The sequence below is a fragment of the Paramormyrops kingsleyae genome, chromosome 8 (assembly GCF_048594095.1).
Source record: "Paramormyrops kingsleyae isolate MSU_618 chromosome 8, PKINGS_0.4, whole genome shotgun sequence".
Classification (NCBI taxonomy): domain Eukaryota; kingdom Metazoa; phylum Chordata; class Actinopteri; order Osteoglossiformes; family Mormyridae; genus Paramormyrops; species Paramormyrops kingsleyae.
Window position 1 is genome coordinate 5,115,110 of NC_132804.1, and position 21,649 is coordinate 5,136,758.

At 39.4% G+C, this 21,649-nt stretch overlaps 1 protein-coding gene across 3 annotated transcripts; it reads right to left on the reverse strand.

Annotated features, from left to right (window-relative positions):
* Positions 1 to 8,036: 8,036 nt before the first annotated feature.
* Positions 8,037 to 16,492, reverse strand: c8h1orf159 (chromosome 8 C1orf159 homolog). Of its 3 annotated transcripts, XM_023830764.1 has the most exons (9): positions 16,324 to 16,491; positions 15,388 to 15,473; positions 14,207 to 14,291; positions 13,735 to 13,830; positions 13,438 to 13,494; positions 13,098 to 13,232; positions 12,794 to 12,819; positions 12,633 to 12,663; positions 8,037 to 9,734 (listed from the first exon to the last, which is right to left on the reverse strand). In XM_023830764.1, the coding sequence occupies exons 2-9, from the start codon at positions 15,454 to 15,456 to the stop codon at positions 9,631 to 9,633; spliced, it is 603 nt and encodes a 200-aa protein (XP_023686532.1). In that variant the 5' UTR covers positions 15,457 to 15,473; positions 16,324 to 16,491; the 3' UTR covers positions 8,037 to 9,630. The 3 variants fall into 3 exon arrangements, with proteins under 3 accessions (XP_023686532.1, XP_023686541.1, XP_023686551.1); XM_023830773.2 differs by lacking the exon at positions 13,735 to 13,830 and having other exon boundaries at positions 14,174 to 14,291; positions 16,324 to 16,492; XM_023830783.2 differs by lacking the exon at positions 13,735 to 13,830.
* Positions 16,493 to 21,649: the final 5,157 nt, after the last annotated feature.

Sequence of the window (21,649 nt, forward strand, 5' to 3'; positions counted from 1 at the left end):
TTCAGTCTAAAAAGCATTGCTCATAGAATTAGGTGCTAAGCATCAATCAATCAATAAATCCCTTATCCCTTGACATTAAAAGACATTTACAATAAAGAGCTTTGAGGATATACAGACAAAAAGCCTGTCAAGTGTTTGCTCTAAGTTTAGGTCCCTAGGTCTTAATTAGCTTCATGAACACTCAGCTATAGATGCTAATTACCTTTTAAAATGGAAAATGTATAATATCTAACATGTATATAAAAGGTTATATCCAAACTTTATTTGGAAATAATCCTGTGTTTGCCTAATGAGAATTGTGCAAACAGACCTTGGAGAGCTAAGCTTTGCTGTATGATGTCCTTCATGCTCCATTTCAGGGGACATCTTTATAGGCAAAGTGTCAGATTCTGTCAACATCTCTGCTGACAAACATGAAAATGCTGGCAAAACATTAAAAATGACACCTGGTTAAAGTGCCATGAAATATACTGTAGTCGTGTGTACAGCTGTGCACTTAATTCATGCCATTCACGGCTGTCCTTCATGTGTAGTGGGTCCTGTTAGTGACACACCTCATCTACATCAAATCGTTTTACACACCTAAAAATGCAGAATGTTTGCGTGCTTGTTGCATTTTAATTTTTTAATGGTGTGGATTTAGTTTAAAATTCTTCAGCTAGATTTCACAGTAAATTGAGAAACTGTACAATCATTTCACTTTTAATACTAGTCAAATCTTAATTCTTAGTGTACAGTTTGAGGAACACTGAACGGCTATGTAGGCTAATAATGCTACAAATGTGTTACTTACCATGCACTTATCTTATATCTTACATCCATGCTTTATATTCATTCATTCAGTGAACACTTTAGTGCAAAGTGAGTTACAGGTACAGGTACAATAAGTCAGTAGGTTGTTAGCTTTATGAAGGCTGTTACACAGATGCTCTAAAGTGCTAGAGAATAAAGCATTTGGAGGTACCTGTGCTGCTGCTGGATACTGATCCCCCTTCTCGCAGTATGATTTCCCAGTTCTTCAATCAACAGCAGATCTTGCCTCCCAGGTGGGGGTTCCGCTGGTTATTCCAGTTGCCTCTAACTCAGAGCTTGCAGTAGGAGTAGCTGTCTCATTAGCCTGCTGTGGAGTCTAAATGCGTGTTGGGCTTGTAAATTACAGTAATAGGAAGGACACGGGCTTTTAAGAGTGGATTGGAGGGTGGGGACTGGGAGGCAAAGAAGGAAACAGGAATAAAATATGCTTCCTTAAAGCCCACATGCATGTTGTATTATAGCAAGTCATTCTGTATTTACAGCTCTGCATTTCACAAGCGGGCTATGATGTCATAATTCCACGATGGATGTGGTGTTGTCTACTGTTTCCATGCTGTTGGATGTTTGGCATGACTCATCATTTTGATATGATTCGTCAGCCTATTTTGATGGGAATATGTGATGTTATGCCCACTACACCATTATCCTATTAAAATAGGTTTTATATTTCGCAAAATGTTTACATAGCACTAACCTGCTGAAGTAGCTCATAAATTCTATACAATTAGTGAATTTATGACACTGGTGATGTGAGCATAGTACCTCCATACAAAAGTCTGAGAAAACTGTATTGTGGCAATACTTATGAAGATCTAGAAATGTTAGTCAAGTCAGGTTTAATAGCAAAAACGTAGCTTTAAAAGCAGGGTGTCACGCTCGGAGACGGAGGCAAGCAGGGAAGCAGGAGCGCAAGCCAGGACGTCAGGTAAACAGGATTTATTCAGGGAGGGACGGGCACGGACATCAACGTGACACTACAACAATGACTGATCTGGGGATGACTGACTCTGACAAGGACTAAATACACAAGACAAGCTAGACTTAATAAGACACAGGCGAGCACAATCAGGGTTGAACACGAGGTAATGAGGGGGGCGTGGCACACATCGGGATCGTACGGAGCAGGGTGTGACACAGGGGTGTCCAGTTTTAACCAGAAAGGGCCGTTTTGTGTGCCTGTTTTCACTGCAACTTTTCACTGCCAGTTTTCACTGCAAGATTAACTGGCCGAAGAGTCCTCACACCTGGGTTTGAACAGCTGACCTAAAGGTTATCCCAAAAACCTGCGTACACACTGGCTTTAAAGCAACTTCATATATAATTTGTGGAAAAGATAATCAATGTCCCCCACTCTAAACCCAAATATCCTGATTCTTTCAGCCAATGGATTTTTTTAACCAGTATGAGATGCAAAAATGTACATATTTTATCTGTGTTCAGGTTCACTCAATCCACTACCATTTCCTTGTTTGATTAATTTTTAATTGATACTTTTTATTTATCCCCGTGGGGAAATTGTCTTTACGCCTCCCTCAACTTGCTCTTGTAGAGTAAGTTGTCTGCGAAGGGCAGCCACCCGTAGCGGTGCCCAGCTGATTAGCAACAGCTACTGAAATGCCCAGTGCTGGTACCATGTGATTAGTCAGAAAGAGTGTAATATAAACAAGGAAAGAACCTGTAAACAAAGAAAGCACTTCCTCTTTTCTCTTGCGGGAATAATTAAGATGGGTGTGATTGTGCGACACGTGTTTAATGCACATCTTTCAGATGTAACACACGGATAAGCAGTGAGCGTATGGATCTTAGAGTGTGTTCTTACATGGATGGACACTGTTAAATGGGCATGTGGCCTGTTTAGTCAGATCTAGCTGGATACACAATCCTGTTTACCAGCAGACTACCTTTGCCAAGCATTAATATGCCCTTGACATTGGAGGCCAACATAAAGTCTATAGTCACAGCTGCATTGCTACCAGCCAACACTTTAGTAAAAAGATTAAATAGGCAATGATCACCTCTTTCTCTGATAATAGTAAAAACGTTGTTTTAAGCCGCCTCGTATATAATTTGTGGAAGAGCTGAGCAATAATCCCATGTCAGCGGGAATTTCTTTCCTTAATATAATGAATGAGACAGAGGTGCAGACGCTCGGTCTGAGGGATGGTATCTGACGTACATTAGGTTTTAGGCAGTTTCTCCACTACCAACATTCCAAGTAGCATTATGTGACATCATTTGTTTCCTCGATTCTGTGTTGCAGCATCTCTTTGATGTTTGGCATCGAGCCCCAATCCTGCTTCATTTACAGCCCCAGGCCAAAGAAGGTTCATTTTTCTATTCAAAATTTGAAATACCTAAAAATTTATATTGCAAAACGTGACATATATAAATATATTTTTTTCAGTTATTAAAAAAGTTAAATAGTGTGGCTGTTAGAGGCCAATGGGAAAATGGATCTGAAAGTGAATGGAGACTGAGCAGTGGGGTGTAATAGGGTCGGGTCTTAACCCAAACCTTATGTCTGGGTGTATCACAGCTCCAAAACTGAGGGTCCATTGATGCAAACAATCATGTTGAGTAGTGATATACAGCTCTGGAAAACATTAACAAAAATCTGTATTCTTAAATCCTGGATCTGCTGGCAGAGGCTACACTGAGCGGCAGGCTGCTTCCAGACTCAAGGTTTCTAAGACAGCAGGACACAAGAACAAGGTGAAGCAGGGGACACTGGCAATGACCAAACACCAGCCAGGTAAAGGGCAGAAGCGACTTTCTAATGACCGTCAACATATCTGACAGTGCCTCATAAATCAGAGGATGACCTCAAGTGACCTTCAAAAGGAATGGGAAACGTTAAGTGCAGGTGTGAAGTGCACTGCTAGGACAGTTCATAATAGTCTCCTAAAAGCAAGACTGAAGACCCATACAACAAGGAAGAAGAGCTTCATTAATGAGAAGCAAGGAAGAGGGGGGCTGGAGTTTGCAAAAAATTGTATATTTTACCCAGGCGGTTACCCATAAATGGAGAAATTAGTGAAACTGACAGTGTTGCTGTGGTCTCTAAATTCCCAGAGCTGTACATTCCTTACTTGTTTATAGGTTGTTATACAGTAGATATCAGCTGTTCTACTATGTATTATCTATTTTTACAACAAAATTTTACACATGTATTATCCTTTTAAAGTATTTCCCGTGCAATGAAAATAATAAATACTATGAACTCCCTTTCCAGTAACAGGCATATCAGTAAAGCTCAAAGGTCTCTTTTAGTATTTTATTGCTGAAGTATAACAATTTCAATGGTTAAAACACAGGAGAAGTAAAAAACAAGGATCATAATATATGTGTGCAGCATGATTGATTTCACTAATGCGTAACAAATATGCCACTTATGGATTGTTGTCTAGATGTTATGAATTTTAAAAGGTTGAAGCTGTTTTAAGCTGTTTAGATTTATGAAGCACATACTGTAGGGTTTTTGCCAATCTCAAAATGTAAAAGCATTTACTAACACTTTACTTAAGGCCACGTTTTTTGTCATTTATAAACACCTTCATAACAAATAATAATGCATTCATAAAGCATTATAAACATGGCTAAAAATATTTATAAAAAGGCATAACACATAGCCATGTTTATTACACATTATGAATTACTAATGCTCTATGAAGCTGTCTTCTATAATGCACTATAGATACCTTCATAATGCATTATAATGGTCAGTATAAGGATGCTTTGTAGTGCATTATGAACATATTCAGAGTGAATTATAAATGAGACCTTCATAGAGCATTCATAATGCATAATAAACATGGCTATGCGTTATGCCTTTTTAATAAATATTTTTAGCCGTGTTTATAATACTTTATGAATGCATTATGAATGTGTTTATAAATTTCAAAAACATTCAAAAAATGTTACCAAGAATTTCTTTTTCACAGATAAGTCAATATTGCAAATAATTATTTATAATGAAGTATTATTTTAAGCACTTTTAATAGTCATCCCACTGCTGTGCAGAAAAGAGCAGGCATTATGATTATAAATAATGTCATATCAGAGAACAGTAAAATAAACACAACAGGCCTGTAAACTGATAAATAATCAAGTGTCCAGTGCCAGTGTGGGTGGGGGTGTAGGTATTTTTAGGCTTAGGTAAGGGGGCCAGCAAGGTTTCGAGTGTCCTGACAGCCTTAGGGGGGGAAGCTATTGTTGAAGCTGGCAGAACAGGCTTAGACATGGCAGAACGCCCTGCCAGACGGGAGCAGGACAGAGTCTATGGGGAGGGCAGACTGCAGTATGAGGAAGATGGGAGACAGAACCAGGCTTTTTTTTCCCCTGAATGCAGCGTCCGGGACTTTCCATACAAATATACAACAGAGAGGTAGCTAGACTTGCATTTCTCAGTCACTGTAGGGAATGAAGATGCTGCTGTGCCTTCTTGGCCAGGGTGGATGCAGTGAGAGTCCAGGCAAGGGCTTCCACCAAATGCACCCTGTGAAATCTGGAGCTCCTAACTACCTATAGGCTTTATCCCATTTGCCCCACCAAGTACAGACTTACACACTACAACACTTAGCAGGCATATTCACGCTCTTAGCACAAGTATCCATTGTGTCCCATTATACCACAAGGATGCAGCCTTAAGCTAAGTATATAGACCACAAAACACTGCATCAGCGACGACTAATGTTTACATCGAACGAGGAAATCTGACGGCACATCAGAGTGCAACATGCCTCTAAAATATTTCAGTTTAAGTGGGCAGAGTTGTATAATGAATAAGAACATAATGCGTACATAGCCTAAACTGCAGTGAAGGGCAACCCCAAGCACAACAAACAAAAATGACAACATACTTGTATCGTGTCTCATGTTCACTTCTTCGACTATGAAGTGTGTCCCATCGCATTCAAGAAATCCCTGCACACTTGCGCTCTTCACATACACTTGTGCACTTTGCGTCTAACGTCAACATACGTCACCAAAGTGTTGTTATGACCACTTTTGAGACAGGCTCAACAAAAAAGGGACCAGACATAAAAGATAAGGGTAAAGGGAACCTAAACACCCTGTCCAGGAAGAACACCAGCACAGAGCCAAGTGATAATTAAGTGGAACACTTTTTGGGAGAAAAGCAGAACTCAATATATATATATATAAGTAAAAACAAAATAAAGGGCCAAGCCAAACAAAAGTCATCTGCGCCTAACTACACTGATATCTACAACAGACAAAAAAAAAACAGAAAAACAATTAATATAACTCCTCTCCAACATCTAAATAATACAAGGTCCTCAAAGCATAAAATAAAAACACACACACACACACACACACACATGTAGGGTAAACATATCCTTATGGGGACCGCTCATTCATTTCAATGGGATAAATTCTAACGCTAACTATGACAACCTTAACCCCTACCCTGCCCTAACCATAACCACAAGTAACCTAACAAGATACAAGAGTTTTCGCATTTTTAGTTTTTTCATAGCAGTCACCGATTTTTATAAAATAGAGTTTTCCCTTATGGGGACCAGGAAACCGGTCCCCATAGGGGGAAAAAAAACGGATATTTATCACGTTATGGGGACATTGTGTCCCCATAAGGATAGGTAAACCCGCTCGCACACACATACACACACACCAAAAATCAGTCTTTCATGACACTTAGGGTTCACAAGCAAGCAAACAGCAAGAGAGTGAGGATCAAAAGTCCTTACTGTGTGAGCTATTTAAAACCACAGAAGATACCACAATTGAAAGAGCAACCAAACTTACACAAGAAAAATACAAACACATAGCTGAAGGACTGTAACATTTCTTCATCCCCAGAACATTTAACATGGTAAAATGGGCAAAACCCTACCTAGACCTAGACAAAGAATCAGCTAGGATATTATCAGACCCTTTTTTATGCTTAATCTCGATATTGTACTTCTGTACTATTAAAGTCCATCCCATTCGTTTTTGGCTATATAATGCGATATAAAATCACTAATGGATTATGATCTGTGTATAGCACAACTGGAAAAGAACTGCAGTTAACATAAACATCAAAATGTTGAAGAGAATTCAACCATGCATGGGCTACCTGTTCTATAATATCTTTTTCAGTTATTAAAAAAGTTAAATAGTGTGGCTGTTAGAGGTCAATGGATCTGCAAGTGAATGGAGACTGAGCAGAGGGGTGTATTTTTCAGTATTTTTATAATTTATAATAATTATAAATTGTAAAAATACATTTTTTTTTTGCTGTTTATTAAATTTGAGTGAATAATAACATACAGGATGACTCACACCGTCTTGGTCTTCTTGTACAATAACATCTCCAAGTCTAACAGCACTGGCATCCACTTCTGACCTGGAAAAGTCAGGAGCAGAAATAATATCCCACCTTCCCTAGAAATGTTCTCAGCTCCTGCTTGGTCTTTGGCCCTGGAAATGGAGACACAGTAGATACCTTTTCTGAAACAGGGTACACCTCTCCCTGTACTGCGATTTCCCCCCAAGTACCTTACTATGACTTTAGGAAATTCATATCTGAATAGTGAAGTGTCTCAGTGATCTTGCACTTTAGTGGGGTAAATGTAACAAAGCCATAGTGTCAAGCAGGCAACATGGGCCTTCCTGAAGTCAATATTCATCTTTGTTTTGTCCATGTTGTCCCAACTCCAGTCTGTATGCTGACTCATCACGGTTTCTGGTGAGACTCACTACTGTTGTGTTGTCAGCAATCTTGGTGATCGTGTCTGAGCTGTATTTTGCGGAACAGTCATGAGTCAGCAGGGTGAACGTAAGTGGGCTGTGCACTGAGACCTGAAACTGGAGCCCTGGGGAGCTTCACTGCTCAGTGCGATGGTGCTGCTGGCGATGTGAAGATGTTGCTGCCCATGAGGAATGTCTCTCGGTCCAGGAAAGTGTCCCTGGAGCAATTGGGGTCGAGGGCCTTAACAGTGAAATCACTTTACCGATCACAGGATTTGAACTGGTGACCTTCTGGTTATGGGTGTTTTTCCTCACTAAGGGGGGGGGGGGGCTTCACAGCAGCTGTCTCTCTCAGTGCAGAGGAGCAGACCCTGCACCGTGACCCCCCCAAGCCATGGAGAGCAAGATGGGGTCAGCGAAGAGAAGCATTACAATGTACATGTACTTGTGCAAATGGCAGCTGAAACATGTTTACTTGTTAGTTCAAATTCCAGTTACACAGTAATAACAAATTCATATACAAATGTCAATTTATTTGAAAGAACTTCCTTCGACTGTTAAATTATATAAACTCATACAACCAAGACTTTTTACATATTTGTACACGAACATTTCTCATACAAAGTCCGTACATTTTTGTAGAAAAACTATATACAAATGTACATGTTGCTGCAGCTGATATATTACAAACATGAAATAAATTAATGTGCTTCGACTTCAAGCCTGGATCTGTTTCTTCAGTTCATTATTGTGACAACTGCTCAGTTTGAACTGTAAATATCTACATTTGTCTTCTGCATCTGTTCAACTGCTTCACAATTACTCTCCATGAATTAGACATCAGGTGTACAATAGTCACAATTATTATGAAATACCATTTTAGGTTTTTGAAAATGTTTAATTTAATACACAAAAAGCATACAAAACTATTCACATCCTTGGAGACTAGTCACAACTAGTTAAACCACAGGCTGGTCGGCTCTATCACCAGAATCCTTTTAACTAGGCACTAAGAGACATTCATTTCATGTGCAATGATTTTCTTTGGCAAAGAATGACAAATATATCTGCCAATAAGAACATTCCTGTGGAACATGATTACAAGCAAAACACAAAGCTGCAAGGGACACAATCCACAACCTTCAACTTTACAGCATTAACATACAGTATGTTCTTTAATAAATACATCACTGAAAAGTACAAATGTTCCTCTAGAAGGGAATAAACTGATTACTTAAAACAAAGGAAAACTGCTGGGATTTTGTATACTAATACATATATTACTTTGTATTTACACGTGTATCATATTTTACAAACTCAGCACATTTATGCACATCCATAGCTGGAATAGAGAGGGAAATTTCATTAGATATTTACGTTGAGCAAAATACACAATGTAACCGAAGCCCTGCAATACTTTTAGCAATTATTCAACATGAAGACAATTTTGTTTAACTTTATTTAACCCATTAATGTTAAAATTTTATGGGTTCTAGAGGAAAAACATGTAATTACAATGTTCAATTTGGTTCATGGCTCAAAACAACATATTTTTAAAAAATGCCAAAAACAAATAAAAACAAAGCAGAAATGCAAAATTAGAAAACCCTAAATGTAAAAAAAGAGTTTTAGAGAGAGTGCTACAAAGATCAGAAGGCACAACTCACCTCAGTCAACCTAATTGTGCTTGGTCCTTGACCACCAATAAACTGTTTTCTCTGAACAATTGCACATTTTTACTGATGGAAAATATTTTTCTTAATGTTTACTAAATCAATAAGCCACAGAAAGCTTCACAAACAAAAATTTGGCACCGAGTCTTCAACCAGCATAATCACATAATTCATATTTGGCTATATATCAAAAATGAACAGGAATATCGGTCTACCGAGGTACAGAAGCAAAAAAGAGCCTTTCTCCAAGCAGGTATTATTGGCCAGAATGCAGAAAAATTACAAAGACGTCATTAAAACGAACTAGTGAACGACCACCACTGGTCGTGACCACCACTTGAAGCACCTCCAAGACCACTGGCTCAGTCAATTCTCCATCACAGAAAATGGTCACTCTTTTGGCACCAATTTCGGCTTGTTCATGAGTTGCTCCTCATACATTGCTGACCTTGGTTATGGCTGTCGTAGAGATGGTGACAGCAGTTGATGCCGTCGTCACAGAGGGCCTCTCTCTTCTGACGTATCTAGGTTTGCGCCCTTCAGACACACATAAAGAAACTATGCTGGACCACCAGAATACTGACATTTCCACAAGTAGTGAACAACTAGTGCAAGGTACAGCATTTATATTACAAACAAAGCTAAACATAATGCAGGAAAATCAGAGGGACGTTCCATTTTAATTTAACAAATGGCCTTTGCATCATAATTATTGATGTTATTCAAATTTGCCGTGAATTATCTTGTGCACAGAAGATATTTATTGAGCACACTTCTGTGAAAAGTAAAATTCTACTTCAATCTTAGAATGTCTTACAAAGACATTGTTTTTGTGGATGTTTCAGAGAATTTCTTCTTTGTCATGCAACATGACATCCAGGTCAGATTCACAGGCCACATCACACCAGTTTATTGTCCACTGGAAAGTGAAGCGGAGAGCCAAACCCACAGTTTCGGTTTCATTACGGACTCTCTTGGCCACACCATCACGTTATATTCCTTTCAGCAAACCCTCACTGAGAAGATGAACTCAGATCATCCCAGCTTTACCAAAAGAGTTTATTTTTCGGATGTCTCAGCAGCACAAAGTAAAAACAGGAAAAACTCATGTCACCCTGATCAGGACTTTGGGATAAAAGCAGAGCAGTATTTTGTGTGACTTCCCATGGAAAGAGTCCCGTGTGATGGGACAGGGGTTCACTGAAAAGGGTCATCAGGTTGGCTAACTTGCCGTGACCTTTAAGTCAAGTCAAGGGGTAAGGAGCTGGCGCTGGCTACAGCACGTTGCTGCTTCCACCACACGGCAAACAACCTCAGGGATGAGAACCTGAGTGCAGGCATGGGGTGGGTGATACCTCAGCACCATACTAGTCCCAATGGAGCAGTGTGAGGTTTTTTCCGGAGGCTGGAGTGCCAATCCTGCCACCAACGCACAAGTTATTCCCTGTAAGATGGAGGACCTCCTTATAGAGCTGGATGTACATTACTGTCTGTGAGGGAGTGTCCTTTAATACATTGGGAACATCTACGCTATCCTTCACAACAGCAGAAACTGAGGTGTAAATGTATCTGGTTTTTTTCCCCTTGTTCTGCGGACTAAAAATCATTTTTTAAAATTTTTACCTCTGTAGCAGGATTGGGACTTATCATACATGCAGAACATATAATCTACAAGTATAGTGTGTTCACATATTCACCACCTACAGTAACCTGGAAAATTCTGACTTTCAATGAGGGTGTGTTGGAAAGTCTTCTCCATCTTCTTGATTTTCCAAAGAACCACACAAGAGAAATGTTATTCCATGTATGTGATTAGAGCAAAAAACTTTTACATAGCAGTAGTAGTAAAGAACAGGTGTGATGTGGCCTGTGAACCTGGATGTGTAAGGAGTTACAAATTCTATAAGATGTCCCCCAAAACATTTACGCACTTTAGGTCACACTTCAGGCACCTTTTCGGATACTTTTATGAAAGAAATGGATTAAGAGAAAGATTAGAAGTGAAAAATATTTCACCCCAACACCCCCATGTCTTTTTTTGACTTGTACACTTTCGGGGTGCTTATGTCATGATGGGGACCAAGGATAGGCAGCCAGCAATGTTTTATATAAAGTAGTACACGTGTGTATGTATGTATGTGTGTGTGTGCGTGTTTATAAAAAATCTATATTTTATAAAATAAAAAAAAAACTACTTGCAATTTTAAGCACTTCACTGTTTTTTAATAACCAAATGTAGTAAAAAAAAAAAAAAAAAAAAGAACTGCCTTTGAAAAGAGAGAAATTTATCGAATAGTTGAATTGTAGCTGTAATAGTGAAAAAATAAAAGTTACAGCTCATAAGAAAACTGAATTGTCATTATCTTGCTACCCACATGGTAAAAAAAATAAACTTGCTATATCACAAAGGGAATTTAAAAAAAAACCATTACTGAACTCTGGAAGGTGTGTAATTCACATGTCAAATTTCAAAATCAAAAAATATGAGGCAAAAACTTTTTTGAAAATGTGTTGAATGAAAATGGAATGACCCCACAGACATTGAAAGACTTGTGTCTCCCTGTGTTTCTTAATCATTACTTCAGTAAGTGGAAGCACACAGATCAGCAGAAAAAAATGACAGTTAGCTGATATACTAGTCAAGCAAGTTGGACGGGGCATGAGATTGGAAAACAGATAGTAAATGCAATGAATACCTAACGTCTAAGGACATACTATGTATGTCAGCTTCCTCTGGCAAATAACCATACATGAACACCCTATTAATATTTCATGAAAAAAGTATCATTTACATTTATCTACACTATTTATGTAATTATCATGGCACTTAGTGTATGTAAAAAAAACTGGTGTTCTTGTGCATGACTCTCCAAGCACAGCTGACCTGGGTAGTGATACTGATTGTCATCTCCTACAACGGCCGCTGGTCAGCTGTCAGGCTCACAGATCATTTCAATATAAATTGCAGCCAGCATTCTTTAACTAACCCATCACGGATTTAACAGAAAATAAGACGACATCACTGATGGGGAACCGGTGATGCCTTGCTCACTGAAATCCGAGCAAAATACTCTCCCCGAAAAAAAAACAAATTAAGGAAAATTATATAGTACAATGCAAGTGGCAAACATGGAATCAAGCACATTTTAATTATTAAAGGCTAAGCAAAAGCCACTCCGTCACTCGTCAGATTAACCAAGCTGTATGGAGCAGCCTGATAATATACCCTGTTCCCTTGTGTCTGTCTCTCTCTCATAAGAAAGAAAAGACACAACACATACATTTCAAGGTCCTGTTCAAAATCATTAAATGACAACTTGAGTCAAGAAATTGTGCTATTCAGAACAATTTCTATTGCAGAGAGACACCTTGCATATTAGATAGCAACATTTATTCAGCAGAACACAAAGAACCAAAAGCAATATTTATCCTTACCAGATGATGCAGGGCTAGGTATCATGACAGCCTGAGGAAAAAAAAGGATTTTTTTCTATAATACACAGTGTACTAAAGGTAATTCCTATTACCTGGTCATTAAATGTAGCTCTGACATAATAAATTGCAAAGTTTAAAATACACAATTTGAAAGAACTTACTGTCTCACTTGGTTGGAATATAAAAGCTGGAAAAAAATAAATATTTCATCTTTATAAACAATAATAAAACCGTAAGCACAGTTATTTACCTTATTGCAAAAAAAAAATCTGCATTTTCCTCTATCCTAAAATATATATATTTTTTAAATCCAGGAATCCATTCATTCTTTCTGCTAACAATATCTCATTCTGTAACTAAACCACAGCAGTCTGGATTTAATAATATAAAGTAATATGAACAGAACTGAACAAACAATACAGCTGATCAAAAACATACAAAACGTGAGCGCATGAATTCTAGTACCTTTATTGCGTCTATAGAAAAGGCCAGGGAGTCGGTTGGAGCGTTTGAGGTAGAAGAAGGAGGCAACAGACAGGATGAGGAGCAAACTGAGCAGCAGGGTTCCCAAGAGGAGGGAGGCCGCAACCCCAGGGCCACCTGTTCACACAGAACCACCACAAGTTCCACCTTCTGTTATCGCCAAACGGCAAAAACGAACAGGGGGGCTCACGCTAAGCAGCATCAAATCAAATACATACTAAAACAAATGAATGAAAAGTGTGTAGCACAATGCAAGGGCAACTTAAAAAAAATAAGTGCACATGCAACATATTAACTTTGTCAATTGACTGATTGTATTTACCGATTTTGGGCCCAACGGTCGCTAACATGGTTAGGTTGACTTCTGGCAGAATGTGTGCTGCAAGGGACAAACAAGGAACAGCAGCAGCATGCGTTACTTGGAGGTCAACTGGAATTTTGAATAGATTTGTGCACACGATGTCATATTATCCAGCTTCAAAATGACAAAGACAATAGGTGATCTCATCAACATCTCATACAATTAAAAAAAACAAAGCATTAAGATGATAAAAAAGACAATCAGTACAGCAGTTAAAAAAACAAAGCAGTGCATATTAGTGTCAACCAACAAACTCACAGTAGTTGCAGGTGGTTAAGTTTTCATGTCTGAAGGCCACAGAGTCACACTGCACACACAAAGCTGAGCCATTCTCCAAAATTTGCAGATAGCACCCTGAGAAAAGCATATTTACTCATTTAAAACTTTAGCTTCTATGGAAATAAATGCTTTTGAATGTTGGATTATGTAACTGTAAATTCTACTTTTTATAAGAATATACAAGGACCGGAAACTAGTTTAAATGCACTCTCCCCAAGTTATGTAATGCTTTATGATCAAATCAGGACTATTGTTCAGGTGGCGCACCCACAGAATAAATGATTTTTTTCCGATGCAGGAGTTAAGGATAATTGGCTGAGGGCTGCCTGAGCTACCAGCACACAGCTCCAAATTCTACAGAAGCTGACCAGACACTGAACGCTGCGCTACAACACAAGGTGAGTATCACTGTGTCTACCTCCTGGTGGAATGTGGCAAGATCTCTCACTACCTGGGGGACACCAAGTGCTGTTGAAACAGGTTCCATTTCTTGGCAGGGCCTCTCCACCATTATCATTGGAAACCAGCAGAAGAGTCTGAAATAATATGGCAGAACTTCAAACACTGCAGTACTCAGAGTGGTCATACAGCAGTTATAAAAATATACAGAGATAAAATACAGGAAGACTTTATTAATTGAAGCTATATTAAGGAATAAGTATCTTAAATACATCTACTTAAAATAAGAAATGTCCAATTTGATTTGGAATACAAAAATAAAAATCCAGACACTATTCTAGGTATTTTGTAGAACGTGAACATCAAGTTTCCCAAGGTGTCATTACAGCACCAACGGCATTTTGAAACAAGTTAAACACGGATACACACTGTTTACCTTGGCTATTATATGATGTTTAACTAATGGAGAAGAAAAAAAGTTACCCTTGAATAATAAAAGATATCTGATATGTTCCCATAGATGAAGACTTCAGCATCAGATAGGATGCATTAAACAGACTAGTGACTTTCTGTGATCACTACCATTGTAAGACAAAACTAACCTGAAACCCAGTAAGAAAAAAATCTATTCTGATACCACAATACTTAGCTATCTTTGAATTAATTAAATACTGAAAAAAGTGCCAAACATATACTGTACAGTATCTAGCTACCTTTCACATAGGGGAAAGTTTAGATCCAAATGATTACTGTTGACTGCCATAACCTTAACATTAAACAGAAAAAGAATGAAACCGAAAGCCCTTTTCCACTTAAAATATCTGCTTTTGTAAATTATGATTTTAGATTCGGAAAATGGGAAAAGCAGCCATGTTAATAACTATGCATGTGATGGTAATATCGTTACACCATGAACAACATACACTGGATTTGTTTTAAACAGCTAGTACTTGTTGAATATCTATTAACAACAATGTAAAGCACATAAAATATGAGTCAAGAATATTACATAAAATATACATTTTAAAATGTAATACAGATGGAGCCATAGCAACAAAGTCTGAATTCCAAGTGGGTAGCCACATTATTTGAGGAAGTGCGCCCTCTCTTGGTGTACAATGGCCAGAACAAAGCATTTTTATTTCACTTTTCGAATAATCCATGTTAATACATACAGAACATAAAGTACCAGAACGTGAAATAACGTGAAATATCCAGCTCGTCAAACTATACCTTGTTTACTGGAGTTTCACAGACAACTTGAAGCAAGGCTCCTGTGAAGACCAAGCATGGCAAAGCCATAACAAGCCACAGCTCCCCTACGAATAATAAACAGTGCAGTAACATCATTAGTTTTTCAAGGGAACAGATGGAAATGCTTTTCAGAAATGTTGGGAAAGTATATATTTTTTAGAAATAACTCTAGTGGATTAAAACGTGCATCTAGAATGTTAAAACTACACTGCTTTTCACATCAATTTATATATCTCGTCGTAGTACAATACGCCAAAAAAATAATCACTTGGCCGATTTATTCCTTTCCGTTATTTCACTGGTGTGTCCAATAAGAACTTTAAATGTATTTTATTTTACTGTCAACAATATTTACGAACGCAAAGGTACAATTGTTTCAAAGACTTCAGAAGACCTACCCGACTAGCCAGGATTTTAATTGGGTTAGTGAAAAGTAGTTGTTATATAATAAGTAATTAAGATTTGTGTTAAGATTTTCAACATTTATATCACGGACGAAATTTTGTTCAGTTTTGAAGCTTTTAGTTGCTATAGACTGGTTTCGCTTAAAACTGTACCATGAATATCCGGGTGCGTCACGCTTTATATATCATTACTGCTTGGACTTATAGTTATTTGCTAGATTTTTCCATACACGATTGCTTGCCACATATCATAAAAAAACTAGCTAAATATACGAAACGTGTTATTAAAAGAGCGCCAGCTATGTAACGTTAAGCATCACCGGTAGCTACAGTAGCTCTCCAGTTAGCTACAACAAGGCTAAAACAACAAAGTAAACGATCAAGCCTTACGTCGCAAATAAATTAAACACTTAAATAAAAACCGCTGTTACTATGTCTGATATGCCACAGTGGGTCGCGTTTTTGTTTGTTTTCTAAAAGCAGTTCGGTTCCATCAAAGGAAGCGTCTTACCTGACCATAAGGAAGCGATATTACGCCGCTAAGGCACTCGGCCGATGCAGTGCTACACTGTAGCGAAAGCAGTGCCGGGCCCAGTCGGTTGCGAGGCTGAGAGTAGCGTTCGGTGCAGGGAGAATCAACACTCTGTGCATGCGACAGACCCATACTGCGGGTTTGTCCTATCAACTTATACGTTACTTTTATTTATTTTATTATTATTGAAATAAACTGTGCAACGTTTATTATAAATTGAATATACAACAAAAACATTAAGAACGCTATCAAAAACCGATTTTTATTTACTATGTTATTGTCTATTCAAAATTTACTTGTCGCAACCCTGACCAAATTTGAAGGCGGATGGAACTAAAATACAGTACTGGCTGAACACTAACGACGCAACAAGAAAAATAGACATTAATGCAAAGCGTATTGGCGTAGGGCATTAAATTACTGAGCACTTGCAAAAAAAATATCTCATTTTGATTTCTAATTAAATAGCTAATTTTGGATTAATTTACTTGACAGTGCATAACCTAAACCTTTACCTACTGACATTTGTACGAAAATATTTGTCACTGGGTAACTCCGTGACCTCAAGTGCTTGTGGGTTGTGGGTTTGATTCTTGCAGGCTGTGTTGGGTTTTATGAGGGGGCACCCTCTGATGGACTGGCATCTTGTCTGTTTTTCTTGGGATAGGTTCCAGGCTTTCTCTAACCCTGTATTACCATAAGTTCATCTGTCCGTTCATCCATCCATCCTCCAACAATTTATCCAGTGTAGGGGGCAAGAGAAACATCTGGGAGGGTGGAATCCCACTCACTGTAGGGCAAACACACAATAGGCCATATTGGGCAATTTGAGACAGCGTGCCCTTGGACTGTGGGAGGTTAGTGTTGGGGTATGTATTGCATAAGTGGTTATGGAAAACTGGCTGTGATGCAAGGCTGTGTGTATTGTTCACTGGGGTAAGGCACTGTGCCTATGTCTGGAAGATCATAGGTTTGAATTCTGTGGCTGGCAGTATAACCACATTACTACTGGGCACCTGAGCAAAGCCTTTAATCCCACCAAGGGGTGCTGGATACTGGCTGACTCTGCTCTCTGACCACAGGCGTCCATCACTTGTATACCAGTTTGGACATTAATAACTGCCAAATAAATAAATGGACGTGTACACATCTGCTGAGCCATTCTCACTGAACCATCAGATCAGGTTTTTTAAAAAAAAAAACATTTAATCAGACCACTAGAGGGAGCCGGTATCATCTGTGCAGAAATCAACAGGTAAGGAAAAAATACACTATTTGAAATCTTCAGTTTTATAATCTGGCAAAAAAAATATAATGCAAAGAAAGTTTTTTGTTGTAGGGGAACATCATGTGCCAAGGTGCATTATGCTGTGGTTGGTTCAGATCCGTCAGGGAGGATGCAGTCTGGCCTGTTCTTGTTTTCTTGATACTGCGTGTCCCAACAGGGCTGAGCAGAGTCTCCCCGCAGTCAGACCAGGGGCCTCTGTGATGCAGCGTTTCCTGGTTTCATTCATTCCCAGCAGATTGGGGCTCCGTGTGCTGAGGTCTCATGGGACTGTTGTGCTGACCCTGTGTTCATCATCAAGTGTCATCATTTTCAGTTATGTATAAATATACGTTTCTACCAGAATCATAATTAGCTGAACTCAGTCCTTCGCCAAACACCTAATTCACTATTTTCCTTCCTGGTATGATTGACTGTCATAAATTCCAATTTAGTTTTGATCCCTGTTTCAAAAAGTAATTAGCAAAATAATAATTAATTATTACATAACTGTTACATAAATTAATATAAAATACTGTTAAATATTCAAACAATCTTACATAATCTCATAATTTAAGTGATTATTGGAAGTACATAACTATAAAACATAAAAGCAGTACCAAGACTTCACACAAATGACGTAACATTCTCATTCTGACCACAGTGGTCTACAGTGGGAGGGCCAAAGCATGGGTCCAATCCCCGAGTCTCTGCCTGGATCTCCACCTCTGAGAGAAGGCCAAAGAATGGGTCCAAACCCCGAGTCTCTGCCTGGATCTCCACCTCTGAGAGAGGGCCAAAGAATGGGTCCAAACCCCGAGTCTCTGCCTGGATCTCCACCTCTGAGAGAGGGCCAAAGCATGGGTCCAATCCCCGAGTCTCTGCCTGGATCTCCACCTCTGAGAGAGGGCCAAAGCATGGGTCCAATCCCCGAGTCTCTGCCTGGATCTCCACGTCTGAGAGAGGGCCAAAGCATGGGTCCAATCCCCGAGTCTCTGCCTGGATCTCCACGTCTGAGAGAGGGCCAAAGAATGGGTCCAAACCCCGAGTCTCTGCCTGGATCTCCACCTCTGAGAGAGGGCCAAAGCATGGGTCCAATCCCCGAGTCTCTGCCTGGATCTCCACCTCTGAGAGAGGGCCAAAGCATGGGTCCAATCCCCGAGTCTCTGCCTGGATCTCCATGTCTGAGAGAGGGCTAAAGCATGGGTCCAATCCCCGAGTCTCTGCCTGGATCTCCACGTCTGAGAGAGGGCCAAAGCATGGGTCCAATCCCCAAGTCTCTGCCTGGATTTCCACCTCTGAGAGAGGGCCGAAGAATGGGTCCAAACCCCGAGTTTCTGCCTGGATCTCCATGTCTGAGAGAGGGCTAAAGCATGGGTCCAATCCCCGAGTCTCTGCCTGGATCTCCATGTCTGAGAGAGGGCTAAAGCATGGGTCCAATCCCCGAGTCTCTGCCTGGATCTCCATGTCTGAGAGAGGGCTAAAGCATGGGTCCAATCCCCGAGTCTCTGCCTGGATCTCCACCTCTGAGAGAGGGCTAAAGCATGGGTCCAATCCCCGAGTCTCTGCCTGGATCTCCACCTCTGAGAGAGGGCCAAAGAATGGGTCCAAACCCCGAATCTCTGCCTGGATCTCCAACTCTGAGAGAGGGCCAAAGAATGGGTCCAAACCCCGAGTCTCTGCCTGGATCTCCACCTCTGAGAGAGGGCCAAAGCATGGGTCCAATCCCCGAGTCTCTGCCTGGATCTCCACCTCTGAGAGAGGGCCAAAGCATGGGTCCAATCCCCGAGTCTCTGCCTGGATTTCCACCTCTTGCCAATCCCCAAGTCTCTTTGTTTCTTTGGACCATCTGGTTGTTTCCTCATCTACAGGTGGGCCTAATTAACAAGACCCCCAAATAATCATTTACTTAATTAACCCTTTTAGGAATCAGTCAGGAGTGAAAAGGCAGGTAGTTATAACAGCAGAAGGTTTGTCTTGTCTGCCCCAAAGCCTGTCTTTCCTCAAACCATCTGTCTCTTCAGTGTATCACTTCGTTATGTTGTATTGAACTCATATATTTATTGTAAATCCATATCATGCTAACCTTAGAAATATGGTATATTACATGAACCTGAATACTATCCAGTCAATATTAAGCAAAGTTCCTTTTCAGAAATTAATATTAAAAATACTGAATGCCATGAAGATATTGCCACAGGCGCATTCAATAGATCTTTGTGGAAACCTCACTCTGTCTGGCAATTAGCGGCGGTTTCAGATACTTAGCTTATGCCAGACTGTATGGCTGTATGTCATGATCCTGCGCAATAAGCCCTGTCTGTAACTGGCTTTAATGCATTTCTCCTCCCGTATTCTGCATTTGCTGAAGGGGGGGGGGGTAATTTTAGGTTATAAAATGATCTTGCCTCACTGTATTTAAAAATGAACAGTAGAGTGGATATTACTTGTCATTGTACCACAATAACAAGATTTTCTCTAACCATTACAGACGAAAAGCTAAGCAATACTCCAACTGTGAACTTTGCTGGGTCGCCGTTGCAGTGCGGAGGACAGCTCAGGCCAAACTGACATAGGTCACCTGTTGCGACTTGCACCACTGCTCTGGTGTCATGCGTATGTGTAAGAAGTGCTTATGCAGAAGTCGGATGAGATACCAATTCTCCTTCTTAAACACCCCTCTACCAATGGAAAGGTGCAAGTTATGCCAGTTGAAACAGTGGGCTGATGTAATTCAGCCTAAAAAAAGCTAAACAGCAGCTTGGGTTGGGGCCTGCTGTACTGAAGCATAATTGGCTGTTTTGATGTGGAACAGGTGGGGCTCCATGTCCCAGCTGTGCTGTCTGTCTGCTGCCGGGTTTGCCGGGGATGCCGGTGAGCCGCAATACCCTGTAGTCTCACATGTTCTTTGGCAGACACTGTAATGAGGGTTGAGACACAAAGAAACATGGACTTGTGCCGGGTAAACACAAAGCCTGGTTCAAACTGCAGACATGTAAAAACCAGGAAGTCTCTGCGGACTGTCTCATGATTACTCCAGCATTTCATTATTTTTGGCTTTTTATGCATGTTTAATATTTTAAGCACATGACTTGCATAACTAAGGAAATTTTATTTTATTTTATTAAAAAGTAGAATTCATGGCTATGGGATTAAATTAGGGATTGGTGAATCATCCCTCATTGTAGCTAGTTAGAAAACACAATAATTTTTAACCAGACAAAGCATTCATCTTCAGTTTCAAAGATATTTAATCCACATATCATTCAAACTACCCCATACAGTTAAATGAAACTTGTTGGTATTGTTCTGCTGCTTTTAATTTATTTGTAAATTGAATTACATGTATTAATTTTGACTATTTAAGCAGCACAAGGTGATGACTTCTTAAATACCAAGTCAGGAATTAATTACTCACTGTTCAAAATTAAAATAAATTCCTAAATTAGGAATTAATATAAGTGTTAAAAGTATATATTGGCAGGTTGTCCTATATATATATATATATATATATATATATATATTTGGTGTTAAGTGAGATAAAGTTAATCTTATACATAATGTCTGTAACCAAGGTAATCTCTGTCTGTGTTTTACTATAGTTAGAACCAGAATAGTTTAATCAAAATGTAAAGTGGTTTAATTAGATATGGAAAGGATATGAAATGATATACACTGATTTCCCTGCAAGGCAAATTGAGCAGTGATCATTTCCCCAACAGCAGCTGTTGAAGCCTGAGCTCACAGCTGTGATACACAGATCGATTTGGAAACATTTGCAACCAGTTAAAACAGGGAAATGTAGGCAGTTTGAAAGGAAAGTTCGATGCAAATATCCGGATGTCCACCTGTGTCAGCCTGAGGTAAAGCAGAGTGGAGCAAAGTGCTCACAGCAAACAGAGCACAAGTACTTCATAGTAACTCAGCTACTACTCAAGTACAAATCATGAACAAATGTAGTAGCTACTTGAGATAAAAGATGCATCATGATTCATTAACGATGAACAAATATGATAGTATTTCACTTGTGTCGTTCTTTAC

Excerpts from the sequence above, each read along its gene's own strand:
- c8h1orf159 (XM_023830764.1), bottom strand. The coding sequence starts at position 15,456 with ATGGCTTTGCCATGCTTGGTCTTCACAGGAGCCTTGCTTCAAGTTGTC. Across the intron at positions 13,495-13,734 it reads CTTAACCACCTGCAACTACT|CACACATTCTGCCAGAAGTC; the intron begins GTGAGTTTGTTG and ends TGTCCCTTGCAG. Across the intron at positions 12,664-12,793 it reads TATTCCAACCAAGTGAGACA|GCTGTCATGATACCTAGCCC; the intron begins GTAAGTTCTTTC and ends TTTTTTCCTCAG.